We start from the raw sequence: 17949 nt of genomic DNA, 5'->3' as shown, positions 1-17949 counted from the left end.
TACACTGCCACAGATCAGCATAGACGAGATTTTACGACAGCGACAAAAAATCTGAGACAAGGCTGCTTAACCCCAGTACGTGACGAGACAAATAGGGCCAGCATTCGATCACTAAGATAAAACATTCACGTTTGATAACTAGACATTTTATGGAGCGGTGTTCTCAGAGATATACAACACCGCATAGCCAATGATACAACGGGAACAACAACCGTTCACGGGAATCAAGATCTTAATGTCCTTCAACGTTCATTTCGTGAGAGCCACTGGATAAATATAATATATTGACGTGTAGCTCACCAGTCGAGCCTTTATGGTTCTTCGTGGATCTGACTTGGATAGATTCATCGATTAGGCTTATCAGAACATCCAACGGCATAACGAAGATTATCAAGAAACAGCATCAGCCTGGGTACATGCCTGGATCAACAAAAATGACATTCACACGGCCAAATACACACCCAATTAAGGCGTACAACATATAGATCTTCCAAAACACACAATGGCCATTAAAGCAACTTCTGTATGTTGTACGCGAACCTCTCCACAAAACCTCCTGCCAAAGATAACGCCGATTGGGTCTCCAAGTACAAGTCGTATCTAAACAAGATCAACACTACCGAGATAACCTTTCCAATGGAGATCAGAGACGTCCCAAACTGGAGGTACTCACCCTATGGACTCTCATTAATGGTGACGGCATCGCAGGACACCCTTAATCTTCTCTACTATCTGAACCAATACGTGTACATCAATGATCAGCCGAATGTGTCGCCCTGAGTACACCAAGTATAATTAAACAACATAATTTTGATATCGATGCCTTCATCGATATCCACAAGAAGAAAAACAACATATTACTTTGAGAGACTGTCAACAACAACAAGCGATGCAAATGCCCAAGGAACACCACATATAATGTGTGTTTCACGATTACGGGTAAAAAGACACACAACCCTTCAGTACCGATTTTGACTGTGAAGCAATCCTGGAAAAATTGGAAGGACCTGCTTTTGATCCTGATCACCTCTTTGCTAAAATCGAACATCGACACGTTTCCTGCGCGGTCATTTATAAAATGTGCTGTTTTGCTATAAACACTTGTCGTCAGAGTATCAGCAGTATCGCGGTGAGGACTGCATCGTCTATTTCTTCAAAAAACTTGCAAATAAAGGAAACTCATTAAGAAAAACGTCGCCAATCCTGCTCCAATTCACCCTTAATGGTCTGTGAATGAAAACTACATCACCGCGACGAGCTGCTGAATCTGCAAAAAACCAATCAAACCTCATGATGCCAAGCACTGAAAAGTAAGAAACTGCTGAAAATTACAGGGGAAATCACTGGAACTGTTTATGCCGGTTGTAAACGCTTCTTTCATGACCCACCGTTTCTTCCCGTGATCGAGGACAATCTTCGCGGGTACAATGTACACTTTATCATGAGTACACACAGTGATTAACGGGTGAATGCCATTATAGACAAGTTAGGAAAACATATCAAGATCATTCCCAACAATTTCAAAAAGTACATGTCGGTCACGGTAGGTCCCTTTTGATTCATTGATTGGTTCCAGCTCATGGTGTCATCACTTAAAGAACTTGCTAGAAACTGCCCAAGGTTCTCTCATCTAAAAAAAGTAATTTGGAGTTCATATAAATCTACTCAGACAAAAACGAATGTATCCCTACGAGTTCATCGATGCGTGGTCGAGATTAGATGAAACTTCAATGCCACTCATTGACTATTTCTATTCCAGCTTAACTCAGATCAACGACGACGAGTACCGGTACGCGAACAAGATATAGAATAAGTCCGGTTGCAAAACCCTCGGCGATTATCACGACCTGTACTTGAAAACGGATGTAATCCTGCTGGTGAATATCTTCGAACGTTTCTGACGTACATGCTTGAACCTTTACCGACTTGATCCACTCTGGTATTTCTCCTCGCCTGTCCTTGCTTTTGATGCACTGCTGAAATAATCCGGATTGACCTTAAAACTCTTCACCGATTCATACATGGTCATGTTCACGGGGAAAAAATGACACGTGGTCGAATCTCCGTAATCATCAAAAAAATCACGCCGTCGCCAACCACAAATACACGAAACACTAAGACCCGACCAAACTACCCGTATGCATCATCTATCTCGACGTAAACAATCTCTATGAAGGTGCCATGTTACAACCCCTTCCCACTTATGGCTTTCATTGGATCACCGGAGAACTGTTCGTCGAGGAAATGCATAGCGGTAGTGTAGATGATCCAGATGGAGAATCCGATGGCTATTGTATGAATATCGATCTTAAGTATCCAGAGCACGTTCACGAATTCCATAACTATTATCCTTTCTGACGTTTTATATCGGAGACGCCAATGTGAAAAATGTCGTCATTCCTAACTTTCGCGACATAATAAATTATGTCCTCCTTCATCCAGCGCTGTTACAAGCGGTCCAACACGGACTCGTTCTTGAAAAAATTAAATGAACACTGAAGTTTAAACATTCTCGCAGATGAAACCCTACATCGACTTCAACACTAAACAACGTACCCTTGCCACGTCGGCGTTTGACAAAGACTTCTTCAAACTCGTGAACAATAGTGTGTTCGGAAAGACCATGGAAAAAAAATGAAACCGAAAAAACATCGAAATCGTCAATGACATTCAGTGACTTGATAAACTGGTCTCCGGTGATGTCTTTGTATGCATACGAATCTTTGACGAGGAGTTAACTGCCATCGAATCCAGAAAAACCCATCTCTTGCTGAACAAACCCGTAAATGTTGGCGCGGCCATCCTCGATCTGTTCAAAGTGCTCATGTACTATTTCCACTATGACTTCATCAAACACAATTACGGCGATAAAGCTGCATTGCTCATGAAGAATACCGACTCCACACCGATGACGTCTACGCGGAGCTACATCACCACAAACACATCTTCGATCTCTGTGAGTGTTCTACTCATAGCCCATTCCACTTTCATCGCAGAAAAAAGTGATTGGAAAATTCAAGGATGAAACCAACGGAACCCATCACGGAGTTCATTGGACTTAATCTAAAATATACAGCTTCACCCTCGAGGATTGACACGTTAAGATAGACAGTTAGGGCGACAAAAAGGCAGTCAGTGATCACATGGCGACGTTCGAGTATTATCATCAAGCAATTCAGAGTAGCCTCAAACACTACTCCAAGACAATTGTGCTCATTCACAGAAACAGACTGTGCACGTTCCATGATAAACGATACTCCATCGATGGCATACACACCTTCGCGTACGGACATTAACGCATCCACCACTGAGCCAAAACCTCTACATAAATACTAACGAGATAGAACCTCCTTTGATATCACTGAGCCAAACAATCTTTTGATCTTCTTTGACACCACGGATCCAGACTCACCATCGATATACAACAACCAAAGGTGAGCCACAAACCACTTTGATCTGCTTTTATACCACAACCAAAGGTAAGCCTGAACCCACATTTGACCTTCTTGTGATATATAAGCATACGTGAACCAGAATCCCTTTTATTTTCTTTGATACATAAGCAAAAGTGAGTCAGAACCCTCTTTGTTTCAACAACTAAAGGTGACCCAGAACCCCCTTTGATCTTCTTTGATACATAAACAAAAGTGAGCCAGAATCCTCTTTTCACTGCTTTAAAACACCAAAATGTGAGCCAGAACCCCCTTTGATCTTATTTGATACCCCAAAAAATTACAGACACTAAGCCAGAAGCCCCTTTGTCTTCTTTGATGCCTGACAAAATGATCAAAAGAGTAGGTCAGAACCCTCTTTGTCTTCTTTGATACCTCCAAACGTGAGCCACAACCCCATTTTCACTGCTTTGATACACCAAAAAGTGAGCCAAATCACGTTCATCACTTAAACAATTTTTATTTTAAAAAAATCTTTGATACCCTCAAAAAAGTAATCAGAAGCACCATTTTATATACTACTTCTATGTCTTTCCCGAAAATATTAGATTAAGATCACGAAAAGAAGGAAACAAACTTGTTTTTTCGCCTTATGTTCAGTGTCTGACTTGTTGTTGTTGAGTTTAATTGTAGTGGCGTGCGCACAATTGTGCATATGCCACTTTTTTCTGACTGCACCGCAGCCTGCTAGTTGTTCCTGGGGAAGGGGATGGTGCCACCTCCCCCAGGCTTTTATGGATTCGAGGAACCCTGATAGCTTGGCCTCAGTCTGTGGGTCCATAAAGGTCCCTACAGTTCAATGGTTGGCTGTCATTAGTGGGAAGGAGAGCTCGGGAACGGTCCTGCTTGCTTTACATCGCTGGTTTCTTGTTGCATTTGCCTATTGTTGTTTTTTTATTATTTTTTTATTTTTCTCGATTTTTTAAAAAAATTTTTAAATGTTCTAACTTTAATTATAAAGATTATACATATTTAATCCTCCATGGAACTCCCATTTATTTCATAAACAAATTATCCTAACCAAAGTGCAATATACCTCAATACCTAGTTATAAGGAAAACGTAATTGACTCTATGAAAACTAAATATATAAATAAACGTTATCAACATCGGACACTGGAAAAGCATTCAAGTTTTGAAAAGTCAAATAGCTTATGAAACGAACAAACTCACTATTTCTTCCTTCTGATATGTTTCCGTTTACTGCATCAGCTGTAAGAAAATGCATTATTATTGTACTCGCTTTATATAAAATTTCAACACATATGCATATTATATATATATATATATATATATATATATATATATATATATATATATATATATATATATATATATATATATATATATATATATATAGCATATTATATATATATATATATATATATATATATATATATATATATATATATATATATATATATATATATATATATATATATACATAAGAAAATGTTATAACAAATATTGGTCAATCTGTATTATGAATAACCATATTTTATTTTTATTTTTTTAAAAATTCTTCCTTAACCTGGCTGGTCGTAACGTCGCCACTAATGACTTTGCTACATTCCCTTTCCATTTGGTTTTCGCCTACTCTTTGGGACTTTGCAAAGTCCAAACATGTCCACACTTCGATGTTATGTTCTCATCCTTTCTTCTGTCTGGCTCGTTTTCTCTTTCCTCTCACCGTGTCTTGTAGGATATTCTATGACAAGCCTAAGATGTGACCATGCCATCTTAGTTTTTCTTTCTTTAAGGTAGTGAGCAGATCTACATATGGTCCACTTCTACCTTGGATTCTAACGCGCACTCCTCATTATAGACGTGGTCTAAAAAAATAGGATCCTTCGATGACATAGCAAAGCAAAGGCATGGATTCTCATTTCTAGATTTGCTGTCAATGTCCATATTTCTCATGCATACAGGAATATGGAAATGACAAGAGAGAGCATAAACTTGATCTTGGACGCAAATGTAGAGCTATTGTCTTTCTAAGTAGGATTCAGCCTATCCATAGCAGTTGTTATTAATGTAATATTAGAACGAACCTCGTGACTTGAACCTTCATCAGAGGCGATAGCACCTAGGTGCATGAAGCTTTTCACTGTGCCCAGGTTATGTTCATTCACTTCTATTTTCTTCTTCATTGTTACTATCTTGGTATTATTATCGTTGATATCCATCCCATACCTTAGTGATGCTTGGTTAGGACTGTTCATGTTGTATATTCGTGTGGTATAAAAACAAGGCATCATGCCAAACTTTGTCGAAAGACTTCTTGCAGTCAAAAACTATATGATGTTAGGAATTGTAAATGCTTCAAATATTTTTCACAGGGTATTCTAAGATTGAAGACCTTATCCATATTGATACATCCTGCGTCTGAAACCTGCCTGTTCTTCAGCCAAAAGGAATATACGTAATACAAGAAGTGAAATATACAAAGAGGGACTGATAAGAAGAGACAAATATTATGGAAACTTGAATCCAAAAGGGATGGCTTTGACTTCTATACCTCTGGTCTAAAGGAAATCGGAAAGGCGACTGTGTAAAATTAAAAATTTTTCAGTCATATCGCTACGATGTCTGAAATGTGGCAGTTTATAGTGATGTCTAGCACTGGGGCATCATGCCGCAGACATGTAGCATGATGTCCCACCCAGTCACATTATCCTGACACCAGGCCGACCAGTCCTAACACTAACCTCTTAATGCTGAACGCCAAGCGAGGCAGCTGTTAGTACCATTTTTTAAGTCTCTTGTATGACTCGGCCGGGGATCGAACCCACGACCTCCCACATCCGAGGCGGACGCTCTAACCACTAGGCCAGCGGAGCGGTTAATTCCAGTGAATGTTTTTATTCAAGAATTTTATCATAGCACTTTTGTGTTTCCAGAACAAAATATTTACTTGAGTTCATTAGTTTGATCAAAATAACTTGCAACCCAAATCTACTGTTCACAACATATCATATACAATTTGAAAGTGCTCGATGTTAAAGCAAGAATTATCAAGTCCTCACAGTTATAATGTCTATCTATCTATCTATCTATCTATCTATCTATCTATCTTTAGGCATATTTACTTCTATTAAGTCCATACGCAGAGAGAGAGAGAGAGAGAGAGAGAGAGAGAGAGAGAGAGAGAGAGAGTAGTTTGTCTATGTATTAGTTGCCTACACAAAATGAAATAAAAAAGTCAGACAGGTTAAGTAGAAATGAAATCAGGATTGGACAAGGTCAGGTCCAGCATGCAATGTTACAATACAGTAGCATGTAATGAAATAAAACAAATTTAAAACTATCAATCATTTGAATTAAATATGCATGACAATGCTGTACATATTTGTACCAAATCATCTCTAATTGACGCTAGCTAGCTTTATAGTAATACTTCACATATAGCAATATGAAGTTGTAAGAATGGCATTAACTGAATTTAAAACAGAGGGTTATATGACAGGTATGAACTGGTAGCATAAAAGAGACCACAGAAATGGACAACGATGCATAGGTGAGACATACGTTCTTTCGAAAAGCCCGTGGAGGCTGAAGGTTACAAATGTCTAAAACGAGATGCAGATAAATATGCAATAGAAAATGAGAAGGTTATAACCTTGGTGTTTATTGGTATCCTTTATTGATGTTGTTGAAAACTCACACGACAAGAATTATGTCTGCGTTCACAGATTTGCCTGCTGATGGCAACTCGTTCATTATCGTTGGTCTTGCATTATGGTTTATGCTATTTGTTTTGCCAAAGAGATCCGAATCTATGGATGGTAAGTAATTTTATTTAACGATGCGATAATGACATTTACTTAAGGAGACAATCAATGGGAGTAGATTATGTGTACATATTTTTAAAAACGATTTATGATAACACTATGAATGGGCCTTCTATTTCAGACAATTTTCGCCTTATTAATAAATAGTAAGGTATGCTTTTATGACATGGAACCAGAATATTCTACCATTTTTAGTTCTGCATTTCCCAATGGCCAACGATTTGTAATGGTAACGGAAAATTCTTTCAATTTCATGAAGTCAAGAGCAGCAACCTGAAATTATTACTACCTGTGAACCGGTTACGAATAAATCAATAGGCAAAACAACAAACACCCCATAGATGCAATATCTTTTCAAAAACATCATTCACATTCATAATACTAATGAATATTTAGAGGCACAGCATGGAAATGTAAAAGTTGAACAGTTAAGTTTGGCCGCTCAAAAGTTCGAGCCAACTGATGTTCATCTAAATAATTGCATACATTCAAATTACAACGTACTGATCGCAGGTAAACGTTTATTTATAACCAATGAACCTGAAGACATCAACTTGAACAAAATGTACATTGTCTAAAGAAGCAATCAATATTTAATTGAAACGTTATTGAAAGTTTAAAAAGATTAAGGGTCTTTAAAATATAAAAATAACTCACTGTTTGTTCTTTCCGTAGTTGTCATGATGATAGGTTCATCTATAATAAAAAAAATATTATCTGTGCCTTTAATTTATCCACAAGAGAGAAGTTAATTAGCTAAAGATCTATTCATATTCCAGCAGATAGAAAAGAGATAATAATCAAATTTTCTCGCAGGTAGATTATCGCCTGTGTTAGGATCTCTCCATCTGTAAAGATCATTATGGGAGCAACATATTTAAAAAGATAGATTGAGCGTGCATAACTTTCAGTCAACAATTGCAAAAAAAACTGAAAAGATTAGTGTAATATATTCATTATAATTTTGTTAAAATATAGTTCAGATATTTAAGAATGCCGGATTGCATTGATTAATAACTGATATTTAATTTAATCACCACATACACTGTTTTTTTTTTTGTTTTTTTTGGTTTCTTTTGCATATTGAAGTAATGGTTGGTGTGTACGTGTATTACGGGCTCTTCCTTTCATGTAAAAGAATCTTAGAAGTACCATATGCTAGAATGAGGTAGACAGTGAGACCGGCTCCAGTACCACACAGTACCACAACAAGCGAAGCAATCAGTAATCTTTCCTTGCTGCATAAGGATGCTTTCCTGAAAGATAATCAAAGTTTATTCCTAACATATGCAAGTATGGCGATAAGACCAAACTATCTTCAAAGACAGCATTTGCATTTACACTAATGTTTCTTATCAATGGCTCTCAAGTTCATGGTGATACGTTAATTTGTCTTCCAAATGTCAGTACCATTTGTGTGTTAACAGTGATGAATTACACAAGATTACTGTTTTAACATATGCAAAACTTTGCTGCCTTGCCGATCTATACGCGCGCGCGCGCATGTGTGTGTGTGTGTGTGTGTGTGTGTGTGTGTATGATTTGGACTTTTAACGTTGCTTTCACAATTTTCCAGTCATATCACACAATGTCTGCAGTGTGGCAGTTTATGGTGATGTATAGCACTGGGCATCATGCCACAGACATGTATCATAATGTACCACACGATCAGATTATCATTGCACCAGACCAACAAGTCCTAATGCGAACTTAATGTTGAGAGCCAAGCGAGGTAGCTGCTAGCACCATTTTTATACGCCTTTGGAATGACTCGGCCGGTGTTCGAATCCGCGACCTCTCGCATTCTAGGCGGGCGCTCTAACCACTCAGATTTTAAGAATGACAATGTAATGATATTTTGTAGCTTTTGTATTCTGTATTTTTGACTCCATCCAAAATAACCTTATACACATTTACACATGCACATTTACACATATACACATGTAGGGTTACATACTCATTTACTCAAATAAATGTACACATCCCGGTCCATATACGACCATAAATTGTGATATGCACGTGTGTTATCATTGGCATCTGCGTAGTCAATCCAAATATATTATGTGGGTTCATGGTGACTATTTATTCGTAAAGCAACGTCAGTCACTCCTTAGTCTTAGATGTCAAATACCATTTTGCTATACTCTTGGTGATCATCTCGCTCTCTATGTAGAAACACAATGAACACGTCTTTCGGAGCGGTATGACTATGTTGCGCACTTTTTGCAATTAAATTGTCATACGATGGCAATTGGTGGGTGTGCATCTGTGGTCTGCGCGAGAAACGACACCGTTGAAGCAGTTCCCTACTACATAAACGATTAAAAAATCAGCGTTTTGTTTCTGTCAGTGACTGCTCCGTTCGAGAACACCGAAAGGATCCATGCTTGGTGATAAAAGTTCATGCGCTAATCATTAGCCAAGCTGGATTAAAAAACAACTCAACAGTTGTTGAATATGATTTTACGATGGATGAAGTGGGATCCATTGAACATGATTGCGCTGTCGACAGATGATCAATCGTGTTATGAGCTTTAAGTGATAAAGAGTCATCATCGTTGAGTGGCAACCCCATTGCTGATTTCGTGTACACCATTGATGAAACACATACCATAGACGATTAAGATTCAAGTGAAAACAATTAAATGTGTGGTAGTGATGCTTGTGCACCAAGTCAATCCAAATATTTGTACTTGGTCGGCACAAACACATCGATATAATATATTTAACTCAACGATACGCATATATGCCTTACGTAATCTCAATCCGTATGATCTGTAACATGTTAATGATATTTCATTGGGCTTGATGTGCCGCTAACCATTCGCGGGAAGAATTTAGTAAAATCACAAATAACTCGCATAGTTTTCTCACTATTGACTTGATCAGACCTTACAGTCACAAGGGACAATATCCTGCTCATTTAGGTGCGACAATGTAACAGTCATAACAATTTAGTCATATAAAAAGAGTCCGCCAGAGATATCATAGAAGTATACGAAAAGCGATGCTATAAAACTGCTCGTGAACGTCATTAATTGGTTCGTAATATTATAGAAGGCCGCAGAATAATCAAAGATACGTTGCAGCTGCAACAAACTGCACGAGCAGACCTCGCAGCAGGTTTTGAACAAATATTTGCCCTGCTGATTGAACCAACAAAGAAAATTGCCCAAGCGCAATTGTACAATAAGTGGCAGCCATAAAGGGAACAGAAGAAAAGCACGGTCTAGTTCATAAAATAGCTAAACACAACAAAGATATCAAGAACGGATATCAAAAAACCACAATTGCAACTGCAGTGACTATTGGATACTTGCCAGCGGCGATTGAGGAAGTACAAGACGTGGAAATTGGAAAAGCCACTGGTGGTCGTGCAAAAGGTACCCATATACTTGATGAAGATGTTAAAAAGGCAAATGACATGATGCCATACGTGACACCCTAGTACAAGTCGCAAATGCAAATAACGGATCAATACTGTAAATACGGTAAAGAAGAATCTTTTGACGCCATTTTTGACAATTCTAGACGTGTCTCTCTTAAGAGACCCATCAACTGGAAAGATTACATAATAAAATATCAACAAAGACATATAATAAACACACGAACACTTAATGGCCTAAGATGGTATTTACGGAGTTTACATTAAAGAAACCTGTATTGGTGAACAGGGGACTCATTTCGTAGAACGTATAATCCATTTAAAGACAGGGAAACTAGAGAAGGTGAAACATTGTGGAGAGAATTTATGACACTGCACGTATCTCAACAGGAATAGCCAAGACAATGATAACTTAGAGTCCACGCTTATGAAATTGCTGTAGAGAAAGAAAAATAACATCAACGTGCATTTGAGGACCAATTTCAACAGCAAAGAAAACACCCTGCATGTATAATACGAAAACTTAAAGCATGTGTACCCAAAAGTGACGGGTTAGCTATGACTACACCTGCAAAAGCATCAGAAAATCAACAACAGGCATTTGAGGACCAACAAAAAGAAAATACTTTAAAAACCAGTAACAAGGGCGTGTAGGACGTCCACCTTGAAGCGAAGAGTAACAAATAGAAGAAACGCATGCACCTATACAACAGACAAAACTCATATGACCTGCAAAACCACTCGAAAAACTGCAAAATGAAAAACAAACGGAAAATTTACACAGTGGCTAAAGCAAGAACCTGCACCATCACTTACCCACTGAGAAAGAACGACCCGAATGACTAGGCGAAAAAATAAGAAAGTGACGCAAGCAAAAAGGGAAACAAAGAGAAGGCCTTGGTGGGCTGTGTGACTCCAACGACCTCATGGATAGATTGTAGACACTTGTAGAATCCGGTCGTGTAGGACCCAACTGACAAGAAATCACGAATAAAGCTACATCAATTTGCCAGGGGTTATTCACCAATGAAATCATAGATAGAAAAACATATCGCATATTGATGCGAAAACATTGATGTATACCATAAACTTCATTCGTACATCATCGATGATGTGTTCTGAGACAAATTAGACGCTGTGTATGCTACCCAAAGCTATGATGTCATGCAACAGGATGTTGTAAATTCAACCAAAAGCATTGCCTTGATGATTACAATCTCATCTATAAAACTAGAAGTTCGTGCGACTTTTTCTACACATGCTACCGCTGAGCAATCGTGCACACATGAGACTGCGAATTTATTACATTTGGTCTAATATCCAATATCAGAACAGTTCGGTTGCCTGCAGGTCAACAACGACTGTCTGATTCGGTGATTTCAAATCAGGCAATGGAAAGTGGATTACTGTTGAACCGTGAGTGTAATACAATGTGAATGTCGGTTTTGCCGGTCACTGTATGACTGGCTGACAGCTTGGGCCACTTTACTTTTATAGATTATTAAGGCAAGGGGGGATCAAAGTATGACGCTTACCTGCTAAAAAAGAAAAGTTAAGGAGGATAGAGGGTGTGACCTAGAAAATTATTTTAAAAGATCCAAGCCGTCATATTAACACTACTGTCTTCAATCAGGAAGTTTATAAAATTGTTTAACGCAAGCCAACAAAATTTATCTATCAAACAAAGGTTTCGCTGATATATGAGTCTTTTGCTGAAATTTAAACTAGAAACAAGCACTAAACAAATAATCAAAACAACCTGACGATTTCTTTAAAATATCCTAAACTTGTTATCGGTAATAAAATGTGTATCAAGTCTGAAATTTAAAAAATATTACTAGTAACAGTCAACCATTGTATTTTATGTACCTCTCACAAAGATCCCAATGTTATCAAAATGTAATGAGCTAAATGATTTAGAAATTTAGTGAAATTGAAACCAAGACATACATTATGGAATTTTTAAATAACAAGTTGACACAAACAAACATTGAATCTCAATATAATCTTTAAATATACCAGTTACTTTTAAATATGTAAGTTATTTTACAATAATTTAACAAACAATAATATTTTGAAAACGTTTCATAATCATTCATATTTTAAAATCATCGAAACTTACTGGATTTTGGCTCGTTCTAATCTCGACATTCTGAATCTCTATTACCACTCAGATAACCGATTGTATATATAGCTCTTTTTCAAGATTTATTGGCTATTTACACTGCATATACAATACTTATTTGCAGTCGATAGCATGCACTGTTGACTGAGTCAAGGAATGTGTTATGGACTTAGTACCAGGTAACTAGCAACATTGAATCGGTGTCCCTTTAAGAGTTGATTTCCAGAGTGTTTTGACATACTAGCCATTGTAAACTAAAAATACACCAACATGATTAAAACAACTCTGTTTACTTTCATGTGGGGTTTGAAGAGTGGTTTTAAAATGTATGCAATGAAAGAATTTAAAATTTGCAACTTTGTGTTGCTATTTTAGGAAGATTAACTTTAAATAGTTTTGAAAATCAGTGGTGTCAAAAATTATCTTCGTAACTGAAGAATACGTCCAAGTAACCTCCGTGTTTTTCTTTGCCACTAATGAAGCTCTTACCAGGATGATCAAACTATAGATAATAATTAATACACCCAAATATAACAACAGTGAATCTAATTGTACATAAAGGTCTAAATAAAACATTACGATATTAATTAATTGAACATGCATATGTAAGGTCATCTGGAAAATGCAAGTGCCATCCACAGTGCCTGCTCATTTATTTTCTTCGTGCTATGCAATTGTAACAGTAAAATCGTTTTTTAACCTGACTGTGATCATCCATTCCATATGTTAAATGCAACCTAATCCCAGCCTGGTCATCCATCTTCTATGCTAACCGAAACTTCACTTATGTCGCTCAGTTGTGAAGATTTGCTATAACCGCAACTTTATTATCTAGTTAAGATATTAATGCCTACTACATGCATTTCACTTGTCTTTCAATATAACCCCAACACCATCCTGCTTTATCCATCAACTTAAACCACAGATATGTCACCCAGCCGTGTACACCTTATGTACTTCCAATTATTCTATATGTCGATCAGTATTAAACGGTACGAAATCCGTTTGAAATGATAACTCAAACCACACGTACGTTTCCAGTCGTACAGATATTTGTCAAGTTGTCTCCGTTTTATGTTGTATATATTAACCAGAACCATATACGTGTCCCCTTATCGTGCATATTTTGTATAACATTATCTAGATGATCTGTGTCATGGTTAACAAACCACATATAACATTCCTATCCTGTCGACTTTTGAATAAGAGAAACTGTTCCATCCAAATTTCCGATTATCAAAACGATTGTCTTACCAGTACGAATCCGATACGCAGTTCTTAATGCCAGCAGTGTTATCACACCAGATGAAAATAAAGAATAAAGCTCAGAACCTACGTGACAAATTTTAAGTTATCGTCCCGACTAGAGGAAAAATAACAAATAAAGAACAATTTTTTTTTTCAAAATCATTCTTGTTCTAATTAATGAAAATCGTTAGGGAATGAACTGATGTGCAACATGCGTGTGCAAGACACGGAGATTTCGTACACACATCATAAAATTATCATGCATCACATAGGTTTGGTAACTAGAGATGTAGAAAATATATACAAAGTCTCTGTTTATGAATAATGCTGACTTGGGATACGATTGGCTGTAATATATTGCTATCTAATTTTGTTTCCCAGGAATAAATATTAGTCAGACAACTTTTCTTCTGTTTCAGTTAGCCACACTCCATCATCAGTTTTATAAATTAACCCGAATCACATAAAACAACAGTGAATGCAGTTCAGTAGCAAAGAAAAGTGTAGCAAATAATTTCCTTATTACTTGGTTTAATATAATTCTTCTCAACAGCGATGTATCATAATCAATCAATTTATCATGAACCTAACAAAATCTATAAACGTGGATGTAAATTCAAATAACATATATCTTAGGTTCTTACGGTACTTATTGTTTCCTTTTGTTCGAATTACTTTTATTTACTTTATTTTTATATTGTTGACGTTCTGCCAAGAGTGTGTCATGACTTTCCTAGTGTTTGCTAAAGGTCATATATCAAGAGCATGATTCATTAAAAACATGGCTTTAATATAATAAATTATGTAAGTGACATCAGGAAGTTTTATTTTTATGCCATATTGTGCACACCTAATTCAATCATTCATTTTAATAAAAACACTGAATCTTGCATGGTGCAAACCCCAACCTAAGCATTACATTTATTTTATCACTATAACCCTATATACGTCTCCTTATCCTGCAGATTTAACGCTGAACTGATCATGAGTTTAATCGGTAACCTGACTGATCACAATCCCAGTTACATCATAAACGTATATATTAACCTGAGCCACATGTGTCTCCTCTTATCTTGCATTATTTAGTATATAGGAGTATAACAAGAAATCAAGAAAATCGTTCAAAACCTCTGCCACATATTTTTGATCCAAGATGATAAGGTTGGGCGGATGTTGTTAAAGAGAATATAATTATTGTATGTTCATCAATGTCAAGCTAGTATCTTGAAAGGAAAATTGTTAAGGAAAGAACATTTAGACTTTGAACTATCTTAAAATATGCCCATGGAAAGTGTCGAAAGCCAGGGTCCTCATGTGTTTTGATAGTGAATGGCATGAGTTACAGAAATGGTATTCAGATCCAATGAGATAATTTCAAATACTCGCATCGATAAACTCGGCTATCGGCATGATGGCTATATTAACGACATATATACTCAATTGCCGATACCTTTGCCTGTACCTATTCAATGTTCCTATAAAGGTTATTAAAAATATTTTAAAATAAAACAAACAAGAAGCAAAGACAACTGGAATCACTACACATATGTACGAAAACAAAGATGATTAATTTTAAATTATGAGGATATACGAGAAATCGGTTTGGAAGACTGTCAAATTTGCACAAATGGATCGCATTTCACTCATACACGATAACTGTTGCTATTCTTGTGATACTCTGAGATTCTGCTACAATGTCAACTTCCTACATTTACAGCAATTAATTAGTCAGTTTCAACCAGCTGTCAACTCGCCGTATAACCGAAATGGAGGAATAAATGTAACTGGACGGATTTATCAAATGCATAGGACATAAATCATCCATACTATTTTATCTATACCTTTGTTTATATTTGACTTGAAAGAAAATATGTTTCATTTGTTCAACAATTGATTGAAAGCATTTCCTTTTAAAATCAGTAATAATATATGTCAATGAAAATTGAAATATAATAATTATAAATTCTTTGCTGCATGTTAAATTTTCGGCATAAAAATATTAATTATATAAGAATTCAATGTTTCCTGCCATCTTACTTCTCCATCATTTTAACGTTTATTACCACTAAATAAACTGTTATTGATTACGCTGTGCAAAGCATTTGTAACTTTATTATTCAGGATTTATTGCTTGACAGAGGAGTGCGATGAAATATCAAGTGATAATTATATAAATGATTAACTAGAATTAACAAGTTGATAAAACATTATTTTGTTTCTGAGAATCTCATGGAGGAACTTGATTTTTAATAATAGCTGTAATGTATTTTTCTAGCAATCGCTATACACTTTCAACCAGCACAAAATCTTTTTTCATCCAAATCAAGTTTGCATAGGTTAGTAAGTTATATTAAACATTTAGTACAACATGACCGATCATTTAACAAATTATGTTTTTTTCTTCTCTATCATTTATTATAACGGCCATTCACTTTTCTCCTTTATCTCAGATATGTAAATCCTACGTTCGTTGCATGAAACTGACCTCTTGGTTGGGGGCTCTTTAAGTTGATCAACTGTCGCGCCGCAACCATTTCAATGAATCTATGCCAAATCTGACCACGCAACAGCATGTAAATGCGTATTATTTATATATTTCCAAATAAAGATAGGTTTTCGAAGCAACGTTTGACCACTTAAATGGGTCAACAACACTTTTTATAATCCATGTAATTCGAATATCACACACCTTTTTCATTAAATTTCCACATTTACTTCAATGTATTCTCTCAACTACTAGTATCGTTTAACGATAGGAAAACACCAAAATGTTAATAAAAAGGCTATTGTAAGAACTAAGACGAATGTGTACCTAAAATCCAAATCGTCGATTACACAAGCATTTACTCGTATTGTGTCTAGCGTGTACAGTGAGTCTCATTTGGCTCTTGCATTCTGGAAAACATGTGGAAAAGGAAGGGAGTGATCTTTGATATGTCAGATTGAACAAGGTGTAAACAAGAGACATCCTAGACCACATGCATTTATTAGAAACGTTCAGGACATAAATGGACAAGAACCAATAAACATATGTTAATAATCCTCAAAGAAGACTGATAGAAAGCTTAACTTTGTTCAGATGGATACTTTGCCAAATGTAAATAAATTATACAGACATGTCAGATGATAATTGTATCAATTGTGGATAGTGACAGCCCAATTCAATTGATTGGTTTCCCTGGAGATTCAGATAGTTTTAAGTAATGACAAAAACAGCTGAATAAAAAATCTCTTAAGTGCTTTCATAACATTCAAATTAAAAGCTTGTTGCTCTGGCATTGCTTGTCCCCTGGTACGTTACTTAGATGGTTTTCTGTTATTATCAAAAAGTATTTTTTCTCATTTTCTTTTGTTGAGAAAAATTAATTTGTACATAATCTTTAATAAACACAAATTTGTAATAAAAATTATTTTGCCTTCCACCACACCCCGAAAATTCAGGACATTCTTTATCATTTAAGATTATCAAAATCATTAAAAATATATACTTAAATACAATTATACATTTATTTAATAATTCTGGTAAACATCAAGCACATACATGATTATTTGTTAAATTATCAAATATACTGAATGTGCATATATTAAGTCTTAGTATATACACCTATGCAAACTAATTTTATTTCGTGTGAAACTCATCAGCAAAGAAATATCAGAATTCCATCCTACAACCCAAAAAGACAGATTATCAATTGATATATTGTGTATTTTTACGCAATAATGTATATATGTGTGTGTGTGTGTGTGTGTGTGTGTAAATAAGATCTTTGCGAGAATGACTGGATGGATGTATAATGTGTATCAATGAATCGTTTTGGGGCATTCTTCAATAATACTTGAAAGACAGATGGGGATGTCTCTTTGGATTCCGGAGATAAATATAAAATACAACCCTCAGACCAAATATGTACTCCAATATATCATTTGAGAGCTTAGTCGATACAGTGCA

General features: G+C 36.1%; 1 protein-coding gene across 3 annotated transcripts in view; it reads right to left on the bottom strand.

Moving 5' to 3' along the window:
- LOC149777559 (uncharacterized) overlaps positions 1 to 12796 on the bottom strand; it is an 80988-nt gene extending 68192 nt beyond the window's left edge. For all 3 annotated transcript variants that reach the window (XM_089942166.1, XM_089942168.1, XM_089942167.1), the window contains exons 1-4: positions 12750 to 12796; positions 8395 to 8498; positions 7900 to 7938; positions 4625 to 4663 (exon numbers count right to left, since the gene is read on the bottom strand). In XM_089942166.1, the coding sequence (XP_089798292.1) occupies positions 4625 to 4663; positions 7900 to 7938; positions 8395 to 8498; positions 12750 to 12778 (211 nt within the window). In that variant the 5' untranslated portion in view covers positions 12779 to 12796. The remainder of the gene's footprint in view (positions 1 to 4624; positions 4664 to 7899; positions 7939 to 8394; positions 8499 to 12749) is intronic.
- Between the last annotated feature and the right edge of the window lie 5153 nt (positions 12797 to 17949).

Source organism: Sinohyriopsis cumingii, chromosome 18 (assembly GCF_028554795.1).
Source record: "Sinohyriopsis cumingii isolate HCF-2022 chromosome 18, ASM2855479v2, whole genome shotgun sequence".
Taxonomy (NCBI): Eukaryota; Metazoa; Mollusca; class Bivalvia; order Unionida; family Unionidae; genus Sinohyriopsis; species Sinohyriopsis cumingii.
The sequence above is the reverse complement of the archived record's forward strand: the minus strand, read 5'-3'. Positions and strand labels throughout refer to the sequence as shown.